The sequence below is a fragment of the Serinus canaria genome, chromosome 2 (assembly GCF_022539315.1).
Source record: "Serinus canaria isolate serCan28SL12 chromosome 2, serCan2020, whole genome shotgun sequence".
Taxonomy (NCBI): domain Eukaryota; kingdom Metazoa; phylum Chordata; class Aves; order Passeriformes; family Fringillidae; genus Serinus; species Serinus canaria.
The window spans coordinates 112,813,107-112,834,508 of record NC_066315.1 but is presented as its reverse complement, the minus strand read 5'-3'; the positions used below and the strand labels follow the sequence as shown (position 1 = coordinate 112,834,508).

At 37.2% G+C, this 21,402-nt stretch overlaps 1 protein-coding gene across 1 annotated transcript in view; it reads right to left on the bottom strand.

Annotated features, from left to right (window-relative positions):
• The window catches only part of LOC115484049 (lipoxygenase homology domain-containing protein 1-like), a 126,439-nt gene that overhangs the window by 22,412 nt on the left and 82,625 nt on the right, over nucleotides 1-21,402 (bottom strand). Inside the window, exons 29-32 of the mRNA XM_030227673.2 lie at nucleotides 17,425-17,677; nucleotides 11,476-11,717; nucleotides 8,745-8,871; nucleotides 6,992-7,140 (exon numbers count right to left, since the gene is read on the bottom strand). Coding sequence (XP_030083533.2) covers nucleotides 6,992-7,140; nucleotides 8,745-8,871; nucleotides 11,476-11,717; nucleotides 17,425-17,677 — 771 coding nt within the window. The remainder of the gene's footprint in view (nucleotides 1-6,991; nucleotides 7,141-8,744; nucleotides 8,872-11,475; nucleotides 11,718-17,424; nucleotides 17,678-21,402) is intronic.

Here is a 21,402-nt window from a genome sequence, read left to right as displayed (position 1 = left end):
AATCCCATCTGATGCAGCCTGATTGATTTAATAACAGTCCAAGTTTGAGATCTGGTTTAACAGTCAAAGAAAATAGGATGAATGTAATTTTCTTCAACTTCAGAAATGCATATCGCTGTATGATATTTTGATTAAGACACTATAATCAAATATAATAATGGGATAATAAAATGTCTAACTTATATGTCTCCAAGTGCAGCTGTAAAAAAAGAATATTTTCAAGCACATCTCATTGCAGTGAACCCAGTTAATAAGCTTATGCTCTTTAGCATTTCCATGATTTATCAGGAAGAAAACAAGATCTCAGAGATTATGCAAATACAATCTCCAGTTATGACACTTGAAGAAGTAGGGTGCTAAATTGAAGAGTGCTCTGAAAAGATTTGTGAGAGTTAATAAATCACTGGAAAGCCTTCCTTTCAGTGAATCAAGCAGAATAATCTATTTAACTTGTCAAAGGCATACTGATTTTCTTATTGTCATAAATACTGTCAAGGGCAGTAGAAATTTGGTGTAACAGAGCTATCCAAACTGGCAGTCAAAAGAGTGACAAAATTCAATTCCAAGAAGTTAAAGTTTGACAAATTTAGCCAGAAAACTGTGTGAATCTCTAATATTTAAAAGAAAAAAACCAAGTATCTTTAAGATTTGAAACAACTTTCCAGCTAGATTTAAACTTGATCACTGGTAGCCATTCATTTGAAGTTAGATATATTTTCTGAACTATTTAACTTGAACTGAATTTAATTTACTTCTTGCTGCATTGAGGAAAATGATTGAATATTTTATTTCCTGAAAAAAGCACACTTGTATTAACCATAACTATTTTAAGATTTTTAATAAATCAAGGAAATAAATGTAGCTGCATTTTATTTTAAAATTACCTTGTTTATCAAAACCCTGAAATGAACAGGACATAAAATTCACTTACCCAACTTGGTCTATCTAAAATAAGCCTATATAATTGGACAATTTCTTTCAAAGAAAAGAGCAGGTACTCTTTGAGGTTAACTAATTTCATTTTAAGATAAATGTCCAAATGAAAAAAGAAGGTAACCATCACTCCCTTTCTGCAGCAGATGCTTAAGCCATAAGGTTTGAACAAATGTGTACAATACAGGCAAGTAAAACTAAGTGAAATGCATTTCAGCCTTAGAAATGTCACTTACATGGTTTATTAAGATCTATATAGACAGAATGAAGTACTCCCCTCTTGCAGCTAATTTTAGCATTAATTAATTTTGCCCAGTTTTCAATTTTTTTGCAAAAAAGTTTTACATATTTTCTCTCCCTGAAAGAATACGTCAGGAAACTGAAATTAATTATTCACACAGCTCTAAACATTGGCCAGTGCTGTACAGACAAGCTGGGTGATTGCAATGGGATGTTCTGACCCTGTCCCTTATAAATTTCTCACTGACTGTAGCCACAGACTGGGAAATGCCATCCTGGAGGTATCAATGAGAACAGCACATAACTCAGGTACTTGCCACCATCTCCTAGGATTTTATAAAGTTTTAGGAATGTTCTTTCTTTCTGCTTTTCTCCTTGCAGTTTCTGACAACCTTCACCAGCTTTTCCTTCACTATGGTGGTACTCCATATTTTCCTAGTTCCCATCAGATTAATCCTTGTGCTCAATGGATTTAAGCATGGTGTAACCAAAAGCAGCAGTCAAGTGGCCAAGGTGAGCTGCTGTGGTGCTGGCACAATCAGCAGCTGAACACTGCAGTGTGGTACACAGGGGATCTTCCCAAAGGAACCTCGGGACAGCAGAGAGAGCCCCCCAGGAACGCGCAGCTCGAGCCACAGCAGGGGACAGGACACAGGGCCAGAACCGATGGTGGCCAAGCTCCCCCCTTGTACAGAAAAAGCTCTGAGGGAGTGAAAGCAACCATGAGTGCCACAAACAGAGCTGGCAAAGACTGAGGGAAAGGTTGAGGTACTTACTTACTGCCATCTTTGCCTCAGTCTCCAACAGTAAGACCAGTTGATCTTCCAACCCCCCTGAGATGTGAAACAGACAGAGGGAGCAGAATGAAGCCCCTACAATCCAAGGGGAAAGGACCAGCAACCTGCTACAGCACAGAGACACACATATGGGGCTGGAGGGGATTCACCTAAGGGTACCTAGGGAGCTGGCAGAAGTGCTCACCAAACCTCTTTCCATCATTTACAGGCAGTCCCAGCTAAGTGGACAGGTCCCAATTGACTGGAAATTAGCAAATGTAGAATGCATCTACAAGAAGGGTCAGAAGGAGGATGCAGGGAACTGCAGACTTGACCTACGTGCCAGAGAAGGTCGTGGCACAGATCACCTCGAGTGCCATCACACAGCACACACACACAGGCTCAGCCATCGTGGCTTTGTAAAAGGCAGGTCCTGCTTGACCAACCTGATCATCTTCTATGACTAAGTGACCTCTGAATGAAGTGAATGAAGGAAAGGCTGTGAAATTTGCTGAACTGGACTTTAGGAAAGCCATTGATACAATTTCCCACAACATTGTCCTGGAGAAAATGTCTGCTCATGACTTCAATGGGTGCACTCTTCTCTGGGTAAAATCTGACAGGATGGCCAGGCCCAGAGAGTGGTGGTGAATGGAGTTAAATCCAGCTGGTGCCTGGTCACTAACAGTGTTCCCCAGGGCTCAGCACCGGCTCCAGTCCTGTTTAATATCTCTACTGATGATTTGGATGAGGGGATCAATGGCACCCTCAGTCAGTTTGCAGATACCATTGAGCTGAGTGAGAGTGTTGATCTGCTGGAGGGCAAAATGCTCTGCAAAAGGATCTGGACAGGCTGGATCAAAGGGCCAAGGCCAACTGCATGAGGTCCAGCAAGACCAAGTACCAGGTCTTGCACTTGGGTCTTAAAACCCCCTGCAATGATACAGGACTGGCCAAGAGTGGCTGGAAAACTGCCAGGTGGAAAAGGACCTGGAGGCTCTGGTTGACAGCTGCTGAACATGAGCCAGTGTGTGCCCAGGTGGCCAAGGCAGCCAAAGGCATCCTGGCCTGGATCAGCAATAGTTTGGCCAGCAGGACCAGGGCAGTGATTGTCCCCCTGTACTCAGCACTGATGAGGCCACACCTTGAATTCTGTGTTCACTTTTGGGTCCCTCTCTACAAGAAAGATACTGAGGTGCTGGAGCAAGTCCAGAGAATGGAAATAAAGCTGGTGAAGGGTCTGGAGCAGAAATCCTATGAGGAGCAGCTGACAGAACTGGGGTGTTTAGCCTGAAGAAAGGGAGGCTCAGGGAGACCTGATCACTTTCTATAACAGGTTGAAAGGAAGGAGGCTGGGGGGGACATTGGTTGCAACCAGATTGGGGTTGGTCTCTTCTCCCAAATAACAAGCCACAGCATAATTTGAGCTGCAGCAGGGGAGGTTTAGATTGGATATTTGAAAAAATTTCTTCAATGAAATTGTTGTCAAGAATTGGAACAGGCTGCCCAGGGAAACGTAGTCAGGGACATGGTTCAGTGGTGGACTTAGCAGTGCTGGGTCAACAGCTGGACTTGATCTTAAAGGTCTCTTCCAACCTAAAAAATTCTATGATTCTATGATGGCCAGATTGATTTAGTGTTCATTTCTGTATAACAGTAACTTGGCCAACAGCCTGCCACTGTGATTAATACATTTGGATCAATGACATTTGGCACCTATTTAATCATTATGTCAGGCATGCTTTCCATAAGAGAAGGTTTATCTGCAGTCACAAAATAGCAGCACTGTAAGTGGGGTGGGATGTGGACTTCACTGGCTTCCTACTTGTGACCTCAGGACGCTGCCCCACATTCTGATTCTTTTTAGTGTATCCTGGCCTACATGGACTTTTTGCTGAAGTTTTTTGTTTTTTTAAATTGACAGTGCTTAATCTGTAAGTGAGCACTGAAACTGAGCACCAACAGTCACCTCTCACTGAAAATTTTTGTATGTGCTGCAGTTACCATGGCACCAACCTGAGCAGTTGATGTCTAAATATAGGGCAGGATAAAGACTATATCTTTTCAAATACTAATAGAATGAAGCAAAAATTATCAGAGAATTTAGTGCTTCTATAAAGTGGAATACTTAAAATACTGGCCAATTTCATAAAATCTGGATAAAAATACTTAAATATCAGTAATAACATATTCAGCATACTTTACTGGTTTTGATGGAACTGATCTGAAAAAACCCCACATTCTCAAAGAGAAAATTTCTGGATAACTCACAGCCATATGACAGAGCATACAGCAGGTCTATCAAAGGCCATATAAAGAAGCATCAAGAATGCCATTTGCTGACAAAACATTGCGTGTCAGAAGCAACATGGAGACACTGCAAGGATTTTAGACAACTGGGCCCTGGTTTTCACAGAATGTCTGAAGTGAGTATACTTGGTTCAAGAAAGTGCTCATAAGCAGGTAACATCTATCAGGCTTAAACTGACTCACGAAGCATGAATAAATGCTATTAGGATTCCATGAAAACTGAACTGCATGAAGATGCGTGCTGAGATTGCATCGTCTGTCCTCACGGCTTTTAGGAGAACATCAAACAAGGCATCAATGTCATAGCAATTGGAAAGACTGTGGTTCTTGCAGGACAAGTCCTCACACTCATTTGTATGAGCAGATCACCAGAAGCTCAGCTCTCAAAGGTGACAGTGTTGCCCTCTCAGGGGTGAGCTGCAGGGCCTTACTGGTGAATTAATAATATCACTCACATTACCTGCAAGTTCTCTTATGATCTCACAGGTGTAAGGACTTTGGAAAGGCACAAAGCAACTTTTCAGATATAAGATGCTAATTCACTCTTTTACTATCATGTAACTTAGCTCATGAAAATAAAAAATGTGTTAAAGGAGAGAAGAATATCTCCAATCCACTGCAAACTTTGCTGAATATTTAAACATTTCTATGTATTTCTGCATAGCTAAACTGTTGCTTGTAACAGCCCTGACATTCTGTGAGACTAACACCATATTTTGATGTGATTTCAAACAGAAACTCTGTTCCAGTTCACTAGCTGTTACAGTATAGTCAGGGAAAAAATATTGCAAGGAAAAGCACATTTTAAAATGTCAGAACAACTGTTAAGATTCCGAATGCAAATTCTGCCTGTTATACTCCAAATCCCCTAAACCACCAAGTGCAGAATCTCTGACTGCAGGGGTGCTTGGCACAATATGTGATTGGGCTGGTAGAGAAAGAGACATTCTACACTTGAGAGTCTTTTTGGAGACTACTTTTAAAGGGAAGAAAACATTGGGAAATTTCCAAAACATGTAATGAAAAAATACTGCTGCATAGGCAGGAGCCTTTCTTGCAGAATAATTTTATACTTTTCAATTAACCAAATACCTTTATTTTCACTGAACTTTTATCAAGACTTTTATGTGTTTCTCTATTACTTATCTACAAGCAATTTCTTTCTAGAGCCCTAAAAATCCTCCTGTGCTGATATCTACATTTAGAAATATAAGGATACTGTGTTATATTCACATGCTGCTCCTATAAAATGTCAAATAAATAATGAAGAGATGGCTACATGCCAGATCTGCATCTTACTCTATAAGAGAGAAAAATTCTGAGCTAAACTGAAGTAGATGTTAATACTACAAAACCACCCTTCAGGTTTTAAATCTTTTTGGTTCACTTCTGCTTTCTTAGTCAACATTTCTAGATGTTCATCCCTGGTCCCTCTTCATTAAAAATTACCAGTCTGGAAATCAGATTGCTCACTTGTGGGACTATGATTTAAGGAGGAATATAGGAAAACTTATATTAAATTAACTTTACTTCATGAGGACAAAAAGACTGCAGCTCTAAAATTCAGTTAAATCAGTTTATCACTAAGCCGTAACCTGAACTTCAGCATTAGGGAAGACAAACGCGACTTTATCAAAACTGAGTAGACTCATCCACAGTATTTAATCCCTTAAAAATAAAGATTTGAACTGTCCAACTTTTCTTATGAGTAAGTATTTCAAGTAGCTGAAATCCAGAAATATAATACCCACTTTCAATTCCCACTGAATCGATGAGGCTAAGGGTAGTTAGAAGCTGAGCTCCTCCTGATCACACATACCATGTCTCTGCTTTGGCTATCAGTTTGGGCTGATTTGGAAGGTTGCATCCTTGGAGAAACTCTCATTTTCTTGGAAGCCAACACCAACAGAAGAAAATAACTTAGTGGTTGCAAGACACTGGTCGATTTTTTCTAAACTTTAACTTCCAACCCAAATTTTCTGTAATAGATATTTGTTTCAGAATATTTTTAAAATTGTTTCAATCCTCAATTCTTTCAAATTTGTTTTCAAAAAAGAACCAGAGTAAATACAAGCAGTTTGTTTATTCCATGTTCAAAATATCTTGTGATTTTTTTCAGGTGAAAATCTCACTGCCTCTGCCCAGAACATCCAAGGGGCACAAGGTTTTATGTCAGACATGCCTTTTTCTGTAAATCTACCCTTGTTTCTGCAGCACATTCAGTACCTAAATTCCCTCCAATTTCTGCTTATACTGACAATGCATCAAGGAAATGCATCTCTGGCGACAATATTGGACTTTGACTGGTCTATGTCCATGAGCTACAAGACTCACTCCCGCACAGTGAATGAGAGACCCTCCTGGTACACCAAAGAAAACTATAGAGGGTAGTGTCTGACAGTCTGGAGAGACATCAAGAGGGCTAGACAGCAGAAATCAGGGAAAGGTGCCATAGTCTGAAGAGTGGCATGGGCAGAAAAGAGGTATTAAAATTTGAATGTAAAATTGAATATAAAAGCACTTGATATAGCCACTTTATTATCTGTCAGTGTTGCTAGCATCAGCTGCATGAGGATTGGTATTTCCCACATAAGGCTGAGATATTGATGACACACACTTAATCACAGAGTGTTGTAAACTGGACTTGGTAGACTTCCCTACTCCCACTAAATCCACAGTGACTGGACTGGGTTCTAAAAGTGAAAAATATCTTGCAGAACTTATAAGTATACCTTTCCTTTAGTGAAATTTTCATCTCCTTTTCTAATTAACTTTCTTCTGCCAGTATCTCCCAAGGAGCCTTGCAGCATGACATACACATCTGCATCTGTTCCTGACCCAGGGATAGCTCCCGTGGTGATGTAGAGAACATAGATTTTCACTGTGGGGAAACAGAGAGCAAAGGTTTACCAAACCTAAACAGTTAAAATTTATGTTATTTAATAAATTATTTCTATTATATTTTCATTATTCACCCTATCTGGAGTGATCAGAGGACCAAAATATAGTGCAATGCTGGTAAAAGCACATAGATGCATTGTAATTAGAATTTAAGAGCAGCTATTATAAAGAATAATAAGCTAAATAATTTGAGTGGGCCTGAAACACAGGCAGGAGAAAAATAATGTAAAAAAATAAACACATAACTAGTTGGTATAAAAGCCCATAAATACTACTTATATCACCTCTTGCTTGCATTTAAATACATGACACTCCAATGAAAAAGTTTCTAGGCTGTGGATGATACCAAATCTCTGAACAAGTGCATCTATGCTTAGAGCTTAATGGAGCTCAAAAAAGCTGGATTATGTCAGGAAGAAAGCAACTTTTGTATTTCCTCTGGATTATGGCTCAGTCTGCACTGTACCACTTGGAGTTATGGGCCTCAGGAGAGGAGATGACATGTGAGAGAACACACAGTGCGAACACACAACCCTTCAGCTGAGCACTCCTTGAGAGGCTGCTTATGTAAAATACCTGCTTGTACTCCCAGAGAAATGCATAACACTCTGGTGATATGGACCCTAAAATAAGAAAGAGTTCACATCCCCAAAACTTTCAATTCAAAAGGAGAAAAAAATGTGGGGAGAGGTAAAGAAAAAGTACCTGTCCTCACATTAAATGCTCCTCAGAAAAAGGAGCAGCATTTTAAAAGATTTAAATATCTGGGTTCTTCCATAAAGAAATAAATCTAAGAAATATTTAAAAGCAAAGAATTTTCCCAATGAATTTCCTAGCAATACTTTCTCAAATTCACATTTAAGAGGTTTCTGTCTAAGGGCTTTTTATTGATAATAACTTTAAAACACAGCAAAAGAGGCAAGAATATACAGATTACTTCTGTGCTTGATCTAAACCCTTAACTTCTGGGGTAGCCTAGGATATTATCATGGTAGAATATTCATTTAGGATAAGAGTTCTTCCATTCTTCTCTAACTTTGGTTATAGAACCTCATAAAAAACACAGAACAAACTAAACATTATCCAGTCTTGAGGGGACCAAGGCACAGCTCTGATGGAGTTGGATGACATGCCACTGCTAGGTCACAGGAAAAGAAAGCCTACAATTCTAGGAGCACAAACAGCAAGAGATCTGTTTGGGGTTGGAGGTGGGCAAGGAGCTCCTTCTTGCCTGAAATTACAGTACAAGAGTTATCTCCTCTGTATTTCCCTTTCTCATCCTGTGAGAGAACCAGATCATATTATTGAGTAAAAAAGCTAAACTCTGAGTACTGTTCAAAACCCTTTTAATAGTTTCAGTGCCATATGCTTGCTCTTTTATGTGTCAAAAACTGATACCAATCAGACTTGAGTGCACCATGCTCAGTTTTAGGGTATAAGGTACTGGATTTAAACACTGGACTGGACTGGATCTGGCCATGGCAGAAATTAACAGAAAATATTTGCAAAATCCTTTGGACTGCTTTGAAAATTGGACATTATTACTGAACAAATCTCTCCCAGTGTTTCCAATTTGTGACAAACCTGCTGGAAAAGGAGACCCAGCTGTGAGAACTGGAAGCTCAGTCACTCTTCCTCCGTCTTCATCGACAAAGTTATGACAAAATGGGAATTCTAGAACATTTTTAGTTTCTCTGTGTTGAAGCTTTACCTTATCAAAGAAAAAAAAAGAAATAACTTCAGCATCTGTTGTGCTCTGATGTAAACTATAGCTAAAGACAAACTATTAAAGAGCTATGACACATCATTTCAAAATTTAAAAATAAGAGGAAATAAATTTTTCTAAAATGCTTTTGAAAACAGCCTTTTAAATGAGAAGGAATAAATATCTTTCCCAATTAAAGGTAATTAAAATGTTGTCAACATTATTGCTGCAGAGACTGCAGTGAAGGAAAAAAAAATTTGAAATTGTTTAAAAAGTTTCCTTTATGTAACCTATTCATCCAGCATATGGAAGAAAAAGAAGTGTTGATATGGGCACATTTCAGCTTGTGAGAAATGTCAATATGCCACAATATTTTTCAGTGCAGAATGTTTTCTTATTCTAAGTAACAGGAGAAAGAAAAAAAAATGTTTCTGGAAAAAACTGAAATACAGAAATTAAAAATGCTTCCTTACATGTATGTACATATATATGTATATATATATATAGGTACATATGTACCATATTGAATATATAGAGTTTGGTACTAATTTCAGTCTCTATGAAATTCTGTGTATAAACTAAGAAAATAGTGATCCTGAGATAAGAAACTTATTCTTTCTATAAGAAAACATGTTTTAATAATGAGATATCTTACAGTATGGTACTACCAGCTACACTGAGACAAATTCCCATTTTCTAAACTATTTAAACCTAGACCAGAGAACATATTTGAAAGTACTTTGTAGGAAGTAACCCTGCGTTAAAAAGGGCACATATCATTAATTCATTTCAATTCTCTGTGACCTAAATCACTAAAAAGTCCAAGCCTTTAAGCCAGTAAGCAAAACCAACTTTGGTTAGGAATTGTCACTGGAATATGGTAACATTATTTTGTCTTCAAAAGACTCTTAGTATTTTTCATTATGACAGACAAACTAAAACATTTAAAAAAAGACTTTTTTAAAATGCACTGTGAAGTATAATGCTAGCACAATTTTCCTTTCATAATAATATCTATATTCCTGAACAGTTTATTGAAACTCAGATTTCATTTACTGTGTTTTATTTCTTCAAGAAGGAAAAGAAGCAAGAATGAAGATGTTAGCTATTACACGCTGCAGAAATAAGGCATACCTTAATTAATTTTATTCTAGGCATTATTTTCTAATTATTTCCATTTCCTCAAAAAATCAGGATTATTATTTTCTATTTATGGCTATAAGAATGAAGTCTGAATCTAAATATGGAATTCAACCAACTACACCTGCATTTACTTTTGATAGAAGGCGGAAATCTCAGACTCTCTGGAGGTACAATCTCATAAAATCAAAACAAAATAGCATAGAAATGACCATGGTGATTCTAACCAGCAGTGTAAATACACTGCTAAGCTGTCTTTAATAACAGATATTATCCACAACCTCCGATACCAACCTAGTTATTTTATACAAGGACTCAGCCATCCTGCTATAAAACTATAGAATAAGAGGAAATGTCTCCCTAAAACCCACATAATCGACATGTATCCCAAAGCAGGGAAATTTATCATTTCTCTACCTCTTCCTACCTAAGGTAGGGAGGCATCTTTTCCTTATTTATTTAAATTATGATGATTTCTCTTAAACTGAGCTATGAGTGATTGTTCTGAGCTAATGAAGTAAAGCAGACTAATAGATCTCTCTGTTTTCAACTGCCAGGTTTCTATTCTGAAATTTTTGCTGTGATTTACTGTCTCTTACAATACTCCAGAAGCAGCCTTAATTTTGATAGATTTGTTGGATGACTATTTCATCTGGCTATGAAGATGAAATTAACAACCTGCCTACCATTTAAATGTCAGGGAGTTCAGCTCAGTAATACCATGTATTGGAAAGGAAAATTATTTTTTCTCCAGTTTTTAATAAGAACAAAATAGAAACATTAATGGACAAAAAGCATGTCTGCAATTTTAAAGAAGATTAATCTCTCCTTTAGAATTGTTTTTATTTTTCCAGCAGAAGAAGATGAAGATATTTTTTCATATAGAGAAATGCCACTGCAATTTCAGTGTGATGTCAGGTTTTAACTGGATATCAGAAGAAAGATTGTCACTTTTGCTATTCACTTCTTTTTTTCACATGCCAACTTAAAAGGCAGATAGTTTCGTCAAAATGCATTTCTAGTGTCTGCCTTAATTATTTGCCATGGATCACTGACTCTACAACATGTAACAGCCAATTTGGAGTTATGTAAATACTGCAATGTATGCCAGTGAGTACAGTTCTGAAAAGACATAACTGATGTGTTAAAGATGATAGCACATCTGTATATATGGCTCTCCAGAAATCCATCCAAGCTCACAAGATTTTTGTTATCCATAGCTATCCTAGTTTTGAGCAGTCCCTGAAGTTAGCACTTTACAACCGTAGCAGCTTCTGTAAATTAAAAATTTAACAATCTCAGACTGAACTGAAAACTGGAAGAAATAACAATAGACTATGGAAAGCAAAAAAAAAAACCAAAATATATATATATATATATATATATATATATTATTTATTTATTTATTTATTTATTTATTTATATGTAATAGAGACACAATAAATAATTGCTTTAGGTTTTAGTTTTTACCTCCCGGCAATGCCAAGTCTCTCCTTCTCCAGCTTCTTCAATTTCTAGGCGAACTTTGAATATAGTATTAAATTTCTTACTTAGTTCAATAGAAGTCTCATAAATCTGCTCTTTTTTAAGGGATCCTTTGGGGAGTGTGACTGAAGTACAAGTTCCTTTTTCACCACATACAGTTAGAGACATTTTAGGGTTCGTGGAACTAGAAGAAATATCACTCGTTGTGACGTGGATATCCCAAGTCCCTGTTGAAATAAAACACCAGAAAAAATTTAAGGGGTTTGCTGAATATATAAAATAATACATCAGTTTGTAACAGGCTGAATTAGTGAGGGACTAGCAACCCATTCCCTTCTTTATACTGAGCTCACATACTGGCACATAACAGGTTAACTCACTATTATTGATTTAGTGGAAAGCCAATTTAGACATCAGCCCTTTCATAGTGGTAGCTGATCCTGTAGAGATGTGCCAGTCCAAGAGCAACGTGCAGATGAGACTGCTAGTTCCACATTAGAGACTTGTGAAGAGCCATGACAATCTGTTGATTTCTCCCCCTGCCCATTATAAATATCTCCTGATGATTTAAAATCTTTTTTCTCACTAGTTGCCAGCAGCATATTGTTTGCAAGATACTACTGGTTATCAGGTCTGCCTTTGGTCAGGGAATATTTTAATTTTAACTCTTTTGGGATTTACTTAAATGAACATGTTAAAATACGTTCCATACATACAATAAGAATATGGTAGTGAGATAAACTGGTTCAGTGCTTGAAAAGGAATATTTTTATCACACCTCACCACAAATATCATGACAGCAAAGTACAAAACTTTATCCACTTCTTCTGTGAAGAAGTAACGTGTGCAGAGAGATTAAAAATAGTCCTATATAGCATCACATAGATTTGTCTACTTTAGGGACTCAGGAAACACTCCAGGGACAATTTTTACTAGGTCTTTTTGAAGCATTTAGTCACTTAAGCACTGGAGATGAATTGACAGATCCCTGAAGGCTCAGAAAGACTGCAGTCTGGTGTCAGGTAGGCTCCTAAGTAACTTCGGCAACTTTATATGGAACAGATATTTGGTTAAAATTTCAATCAACAAGACAGTTTGGAAGATCAGAAACTTCATCCAAAAAAATCTCACCCATTTAGCTAGCTTTAATATTTTAATTCATGTTAATAGCATATATGGAAAATTCAGGCTTATCAAAGTCATGGTTTCAATTTTAAAAAACTGAAAATCAGCATTTCTGATTTTCTGAAAAACAGAAAATCAGCCTGGTCACCCAGACTACTGCAGAATTGAGCAGAATTTTTTTAATAACCTGACTTAGCTCTGTTTATGCAAATTGAGACAAAGTATGGATCTGATAATTTCAAATAGCTATTTTGTAAAACAGGTTGTTTTACTTTGAGTAATGGAATCAGAGACTCCTGGAGTTTATGTCCATTAACTCCAGCTTCCTACCTCAGCTTCTGAATGTTCAGTCACCTCATCTTCCTAACCACAACAGGAAAGTCTTTGTCTCCTACTACAACTAATGTAAATAAAGCTTTACTGCTTTAGATCAGGTGAGGATCTGTGCCATAAATCCAGAACTTGTTGACATAAAAATTTAGCACTCACCATCTGTAAAATCATCTAAAATAACTTCAGTGTTATGACTTCGTGAATAATCCTAAATCTATTTTCATGCCTGTGAACATTAAATGTAAATGATACCAATGATATTTGTGAAAAAATGGAAGTCAAATGAAAATTTATCACACCCCATGTGACAATCTAGGATACTTTACCCCTTTAGTACTGTAATTCTTGGCCTTAAACTATCAATATACAGCTAGCTGCCCAGGATTGGAAGGATGTGTCAGCTGGATAGTACAGCGCCATAGGCTGCTATTACACATAAATTAAGTTGTATCAATTCTGATAAATTTGTTAAGATTCAATTTAAAAGCAGGTTCCTGCCTTCTACTTAGTCAAGTATAAAACAGTGTACTGTGTTTGCAGGGCCACATTTTGGTAGCAGAGGGGATTCAGGGATGGCTTCTGTGAGAAGCCATTGGAAGCTCCCCTTGTGCAGCAGAGCCAATGTCAGCTAGCTCCAAGACAGACCCACCCCTGGCCAAGGCTGAGCCATCAGTGATGCTGAGAGCACCTCTGGGATAAGGCATTTAAGAAAGGGAGGCAGAAAGACTTGCACAATTGTAGTTGGAGAAGAGAAAATGAGGAGGGAAACAATGCAAGAGAGAAATGCAAAAGAAACAATTCTGCAGTTCCTCAGGTCCTTGCAGAAAGAGAGTGAGCAGAGATTCCCCTGCAGCCCATGGTGAAGACCATTATGAGGCAGCTGTGTCCCTGTGGCCCATGGAGGTCCACAGGGGACCAGAGATCCATCTACAGTCCATGGGGGATCCCATGATGGAGCATGGCAGATGTCCAAAGGAAGATGTGACCTCATGGGAGCCTGCACTGGAGCAGATTCCCAGCAGGACCTTATGGCCCTGTGGAGAGAGCCTGTTCTGGAGCAGGTTTACTCCTGAAGGACTACACCCTGTGGAAGGAGCCCATGCTGGAGCAGTTCAGGAAGAACTACAGCCCATTGGAAGGCCTCACTTAGAAGAAGTTTGGGGAGGACTATCTCTTGTCACTCCATGCTGGGGTGGAAGAAGAAGAAGCAATAGAGACAACATGAGAAATTGACTGCAAGCTCCATTTCCTCTCCTGCTGTACAACTGCATGGGAAAAGGTAGAGAAAATTGGGAGTAAAGTTTAGCCCAGGAAGAAGGAGTGTTCTTAGATTTAGGTTTAGTTCTTATTATCCTGCTCTAATTTAATTGGTAATATATTAAGCTAATTTCCCCTGGTCAAGTCTGTTTGATCCATGGCAGTAACTACTGAGTGATCTCTCCGTGTCCTCATCTTGACTCATGAGCCTTTTATTGTGTTGTTTTCTCTCCTGTCCAGCTGAGGAGGGGAAGGATGAGCAGCCTTTGATGGGCAGCTGGCATTCAGCCTGGGTCAACCCAACACAGAGTGCAGTGCTACAAATCTAATCTTTCTTTGTTTCCTTCTCAGAAATATTTTCGTTCTCTTGTAAAGGCATTAGTGGACTGCTGAAACCCATTTATTTTTATGACAACTTTGTTAGCTTAAATAACTCTTCTCTTCTTGATGTGTAAGCCACCATTAATTTGGTAGATCACTACTGTGTCTATTTTGAGCATGTCAATACCTATTTTGAATTCTGTCACTTTTTTTCATTACCCTTTCACAACAAAGAGCTGCCATTTTCTAAGTCATCATATCTTCTTTACAACTATTCCAGCTTGATCCAGTCCTTCTGGACAGAGGTGGCCACAATTACACAGAGCATTGCTTGTGAAATATCACAGTTTCTCTTTAAAGACAGTAATCCAATTTGATTTTCACTGATAATGCCTACGTACACTGTGGGGTCACAGTAACCCTATAGCCATGTCACATTACTGCCTCAAAATTATCCTATGATCTTATAACAAACCCAGGTATTTCTCATAGTCCTTCTGTTGATGAATTTGTGTAGCAGAAGTCATTACAAACATGGCAATACACATCAAATACAGTTTTTGGACCCTTAGCTGCTAGTTAGTTCCTAATTCTTAAAAAACCCCAAAACAATTGAAATTAAACCATGTATCAGAATTGAGAGCTCCAATAGCAAGTTGAGTTTACACCTAATTGTATACAAGCTGCTTGCCACAGAAATCTGTTCAATTCCTGTCAGATCTCAAAGTTTATCATACAACCTTTGTATCCCCTGATAGCACTCCCAGCTTTGTAGCACCAAAAGATTTCATTAACATATTCATTGTCTCTTCTCCAGCTCTTTACAATTCTTCCTTTACTATTACTTTTCACTTTCTTGCGATTACCTAATAATTTCCCATAGAGAAAATAAAATTTATTACACGAATTTAGATAAAATGTCATTACATTTTTCGTACGGCAAAATATTTCTGTAGTATCATCTTGTTTTACAGTCTATCTTTAGTAAAGATGGTGCATTCCTTCTCATTTCTTATTTGCTTCTATGGTCTCAACTATTCATTTCTTCAAAAGTGTGTTATAAAGATTTTCATGTGAACAATTACTAGGTCTATATTCACCTCCATTATGTTTTCTATTCTTTAGATGGAGGCATTATGTTTGTTAAGTCTACCTAAAATTGTTTTAAATCTTTGCATTAGATCTGCTATTGGACTAACAACTACCCTGATTGTCACTGAGTTTAGTAACCATGCATTTTGCTTCCCTGGCCAATATTATGGCTCCTTAATGGGAAGAGAGAAAAGGTGTTCTATTTGTTTAGGGATTATGATCATCTACTCATCTTTGAAGGTTCTTTTAATGAGTAAAGGGTTGAAGAACCATTACTGTTTCTTTTACTTCTTGTACAAAATCTGATTTAGCTTGAAATTTAATAGATTCCATTGTATCCATATAGTTTCTGACCCCTAAGGTATATTGCTCTTTGCTGATTTGTCTTTTATTTTTCCATTCTTCATAGGCTCTCTGCTTACTTGTCATATTAATTCTGGATTTATTATACACCCAGACCAAAAATGATTTTCAATAGATACAGCACTGAGTATTAATAACCATAGACAAGAAATTATTATCAAATCTGCACTCAGATTTTTGAGGACTATGTCTGTCTGTGGGAAACCAAGGAAGGAAATTGTTTTTACACAGCTATATTCAGACATTAATCAAGGTGCATAAACAAGGACGCAAGATTTCTCTCACTTTTCATATTATCTGTGAAGAAATATGTGACATATTTTCACCAATCTTGGGCTTCTTCTCTGAATTTCCCTCAGGGGACACCTGCCTCGCTCTGTGGACTATTTAGGACACCTATGGAATCTACTTAATAGAGGCTTAGAATACTTGCAGTGGTGAGGTACAGCTATTTCTTATTCTGAAATTGTCACTACTCTAGCTGCTCAAAACATGCTAATATTTCCATGGTTTTCTGTTCTTCTGTACTACCATCAGTAACATTATTTCTGTTTTGTTAGATTAAATGAGATATTCACAAGTGGACCAACTATAGATCACTAAATAGGAGGATATAATCTATTAGTTTTATCTGCAATTATGTATGGTATAAAATTCTCTGAACATAAAAGGAAATATGCAGGATCATGGAAGTTAATAGAGATCAGTTTACAAAATGCCTGATACAGAATGCAAATTCACACCTTCAGATTAGTTAAACTTTACATAGCCTAGTCTATCAGTTCTGATTCAGTTTTTGTAAATGGACCCAAACCAGCATTTTACACCTCTTCAAGAAAGACACATGAGAGAGCTAAAAAATGCAGTATCCTGGCAAAGCATGTTTTCAGTGTCTAAGTTGTTTCTGAATTTTGGTTATTTGTTAATTAAACAATCTGAATAGAATATTGACTTCAGGTCAACTAACTGTTTGCAAGAACTTGTGCCATTGATATAAGTAAAAAAGAAAACTGCAAATAAAAGCAAATGCTTTCTGCAAATATACGAACATAAGGGAAAATCGCATTCTGCTAAAAGAGTTTTTGTATCTCTTGTGATTTCATCACTGTTGCAGGAGCCTTCTGCTCTGCTTTGAATGCCATATGGAACAACCCACTTCTTTCTGCTTCAGCTTTTTTTCTAACCTCAACTAAAATCATAGTACCTTCATTGCCTCTGTCACTTAATATCTCCCTATGCTCTAGTTTTTCATCCCTGAGCTTTGTAATTGCATTTACCATCTCAGGAAAGTGTTTGGAGAGACAATTGGTATGAGAGAGGCAGTTCACATTCAAGTTATACTGTTTCTGTAGTTTGGTTTTAGCTTTAAAAATAACAAAAAAAAATTTATGGATTACAATTAAAACCAAAGCTGGAAGGAGTTTTGATGATTTTGGACCTTACCATAAATCTTTCCGGTCAACACTCCATTCCTGACTTTTCCAAGAAGTTTCAATGTTCGTTCCATCTGTGCATCACCAACTCCACTGTCTAACCATTGCTGGCAAAGAAATACATATTGTTCTTCAGTCTTGCCTGATTCATGGATGACAACTTGGTCGAGGTACCATCCAGCTCCATAACCCACATTATGGTGCTCAACAAGCACTTTGCTTAACTGTCCAAGGTCTACTGCTCTCATTTCAGAGACACAAACCTGAGAAGATGGAGGCAAAAAGAATAGACATGATTAGACTGTGTATCTTATCTTCTGTCTTTGAGAAGTTTGCTCTTGGAAAGGCAAATTCCTTTCAATGCTTAAGTATCTTTTTCTCAGAATAAGGAAAGATGTTACAGGCTGACATTCATATTTGGAGAACCCGTTCAGAAACTATGTGGGTCCTTGAATATATACATTTTTTCTTCATCATGATCACTGCAGTTCAGGTTTTATTACAAAAAACATCCCTTTGTTTTGGGTAGAAACAAAACTCTGATCAAAAAACCTACAGAAAGATCATGAAATTTGCAGTTCAACTAATCCCTCCTAAAGGAAACAAAGGGAGTTCTTCAAGAATCAGGATAGACCTGGTAACTTAAATTTCTGTTTGGATAAGGCATTTTATTTTAAAACATTTCCAAGTACTTTACATTTTAAGACACCCTATTATTCAAATAGGAAATGTTGTATTATTCAACTCTGGACAGAAATACGGTTGATGACTATGCAAACAAAGGAAGATACTGACATTAGAAACTATAACGAAGGCTGTACATGCATACAGGCAAGAATTGATGTGCTCCTCGGATGTAAATAGACATCTGTTTAAATATTGCTACGGCTACCAGTAAACAAAAGCTAAATGGCAGCTGCACTAGTGCATGTTGGGATGAATAAATTATGTGAGTGAGAGAATGAATGTGTTCTGTGCAAGATAATATAAGTGGGTGGGTAGATACATGGGCATGTGTGTGGGTGACATTAAAAAAACCCCAGATGGATAGTAGAAACAGACGCTATAATTTTTATTTGTTGCCAACCAATTTGCCACCAGGCAGGAAAAAGGATGAGGACCAGAAAGCAATGAAGGAAGAGATGATTTTTAGAATGAATTATGTCATCTCGTCCATTCTCCTGTCTGTGTCAGACTATTCTCCACAATATAATCAGAAAAAGAAAACATCCAAGTTATTATTCCTAGCACAGCCCTAGGACTTCCAGCATTCATACCTTGTTATATCCACGATATCCTCAAACAGTTACCATGGCGAGTTATACCCCTGCATGTAAGTATATGTAGCCCAAAATAAGATCTAGCTGGGAGGAACATCTTGCAAATAACTTTTCGGGAGCACTCATTGCTTTTTAATTTTATTCTTTGTAGTTCCAAGCCAAATATAATTTTCCTGTCAGTCTACATGACCTTTGACTTAGAGGAAATATCCTGTATTGCTAACACTCATGTTCCTTCACAGCTAACTCTAATTGAGAAAGGGACCTATCATTAGTTTCATTCTTTGTGATAATAATTAACATTCATTAGACAACAGTGGTCATAATCATCCATTGTTATCAATGAATTCTCATAATAATACATTAAATTGCCTACTCCCTCAGCATTAGTAAGAATGTACTTTTGGTTGATGTCATTACATTTCTTTTTTTCTCTTCAGTATAAAGACATTTGGAACTGTATTAAACACGCTACTGGAAGTACAATAAATGAAAGCCAAAAGGATTTTATTTAAACTGTTTTGCAAACTCATTTAAATCTGTTTTCTTACACTTGGTTGAAATTTTCTGTCTTCCTAGCTTTTCCCTTATATTCATGTTCTTTATCAGTCAAGAGAGATCCTTTTTTTCATATCTCAAGTTTCCTTAACTTTGTTTTCTTTGCCTGTCCATTCCACATTTTTCAGGGATATTTCTGGCATAATCTTGTCTCTCAAGACAGCTTGCCCTTTACATTCCTTCTTTTCACCTTCTAGTCTAAGAAACTCTTGCTAAAACTCCATTCCAAATTTTTAATTGATGTACTTCTATGTAAAAGGAATGCAAGACTGGTAGTAGTATTTCAAATTGCAGAACAATCTAGTCCATCTCATATAGTGTTGCCAACAGCTACCACTAACAGATTTCTATGGAAGAGCTGAAAAACAGGGCAAATACATAGAGATGCTTCTTGAATATAAAGTCTCTCAGCCTTTTGCAATTTGTGGTTCAGAGATTGCCTGAGCAGAGATTACGTCTTTGCACTTAACAGCCTCAGTGGAAAGTCGTCTTCCATGACAATGTGCAATGGCTTTTTGCACCAATATGTCTTTACCATCTGCAACATCTTGTGCCAGAAAGTAAAATGTAATAATTACATATTGAGCAAAAAGCCACCTCCTTTTGTTTTGAATCTGCCACCTGCACATTGCATTGAATGCTCTTGAGCTCTTGTATTTCACAAAGAAATAGAAATGTTTATTTTCTCTGTGCCATTTTTTTTTCCTTCACCTTTCCTCTCATCATCTCTTTTCCAGAATAAACATACATGTTTGCTTCATTGTTCTTTGTATGGAAGATATTTCATATCACTTGATATTCTTGCACTTTTTACAACAATCAACCAACAAAACACAACATTTATTATGCATCTGCAATAGCAAACATCTTTGGAGGCATGAATGTGTTTTCTGCCTTGAAGTGGCAAGATTTTTTGGTTTTGTTTTTTTTTTTAAATAGTTTCTAAATATTTTTTGTTCTGTTTTCCTTTTGTTTTGCTTCTACTGAGATGATATCCTACTACTTTTGTATTTCAGAATGAAATCATTCCCATCATTTTGCATGCAAATTTAAGAGGTTATTCCTCCTCACAGCCACTGATTTTCATTTAGCTACAAAGAATTTAATCTTCTATTTTATTACCCATTCACTGTGTATGAGGTTCTTCTGCTGTCTCTGCCCCCAGCTTTAATATTTATTACCTTAAATAGCTCAGTATGGTCAGAACATTTTGCCATCCCACTGCTCAACCCTTTCCCAGGAACCTATCAATCAATGAAGAACTTGAACACACAAAATACCTAAACTGAAGAACACTTTCATTGTCTGCAGCATAAAAACTGCTCCCTGAAAACAAAGAATCTTCTTGGAAAGACACTGAGCACTCTGCAGCTCAACATAATGGCTGTGAATTCTTTATCACTAACAGCTGCATCACTGACTCTGTATTAACAACCAGTATAAAATGCCACGTGAATTATTTCTTTTTAGACTTCTTTTCCAGATTATGTCACTGACCATGTGCCTTTAAACCTTTGTTAACCCTTGTAGTTGTCCATAAACATTTGCTCTCAAAAATGCCAAGGATTGACCTGTATTTTTAATAATATTATCCAGATAATCAACATCATAAAGCCCTTCCTATATAGCACAGTTTGGACTAAGCAGGATTCTGAGAAAAGATGGCATCTTAAAAAAAAGGAAGTATTTCTGAAGAGTCAGAACAACAGATAGGAAAGTCTAAGTAGGAAGATTAGAGAGACATTCTTCTTTAAAAAGAACAATGCAGCAATACAAGTGCACAAAGGGTAGAGGATCTATAAAGCAAGGGAGGAGCAAAGAGAAAGTGATGTGGAAGAAAACATTCATTTTCCAAAGAAAGACGTGGAATGAGATTTAAGTAGTATGTGAAAGTTTAGTTTTACTCAGGTAGTAGGTCAAGTGCAATTAAATTGACACAGGAGACTATGGGCACTTATCACATGTCTGTAGAAGAACTTACAAATTCAAGGAAGAAAAAGTATCAGTGACTATAGTATGACTCTGGAACAAAATGATGTGGCTGGTTTCTATGTTTCTAAGCTCAAGAAGACATAATAAATCTAGTGATGGAAGAGTTAAGTGCAAGGCTAGGGAAGCAGTGGAACAGGTTGCCTAGGAAAGTTATGGTA